Consider the following 389-nt stretch of genomic DNA (forward strand, 5'->3'; position numbering starts at 1 on the left):
AAGAGCTCGGAACCGTGATGCGTTCCCTTGGTCACAACCTGACAAAAGCTGAGCTTCAAGGCATGCTCAACGAAATGGATGCAGATGGTAGCGGCACCATCGATATCCTTGAGTTCTTATACGCATTGATCGACACAGACTGTAAGGAAAAACTCAAGAAAGCGATCGGAGTTTTGAGTCAGCTCACTGAAGATCAGCTTGTCGAGTGTAAGGAATTCTTCAGCTCAATAGACAAGGATGGTGACGGTATGGTTCATCATCCCTTTCCCTCTTATCGTACATGTTGGATTAGATTTGCATAGTCTTCAAAGCACTGAATCTGAAATGACTAAAACCTATCCCTGATTACTTTTTGTAGGTTTCATTACAAGAAAGGAGCTCGGTACCCT

The 389-nt window shown here is 43.7% G+C and overlaps 1 protein-coding gene across 1 annotated transcript; it reads left to right on the forward strand.

The window, feature by feature from the left end:
• Positions 1-6: 6 nt before the first annotated feature.
• Positions 7-384, forward strand: LOC104775227 (calmodulin-like protein 12; the record flags this gene model as incomplete). Its single annotated transcript, XM_010499428.1, has 2 exons — positions 7-246; positions 359-384. Coding segments are annotated over exons 1-2 (255 nt in total), but the record flags the coding sequence as incomplete, so codon positions are not given.
• Between the last annotated feature and the right edge of the window lie 5 nt (positions 385-389).

The sequence above is a fragment of the Camelina sativa genome, unplaced genomic scaffold (genome assembly GCF_000633955.1).
Source record: "Camelina sativa cultivar DH55 unplaced genomic scaffold, Cs unpScaffold10407, whole genome shotgun sequence".
NCBI classification, from domain to species: domain Eukaryota; kingdom Viridiplantae; phylum Streptophyta; class Magnoliopsida; order Brassicales; family Brassicaceae; genus Camelina; species Camelina sativa.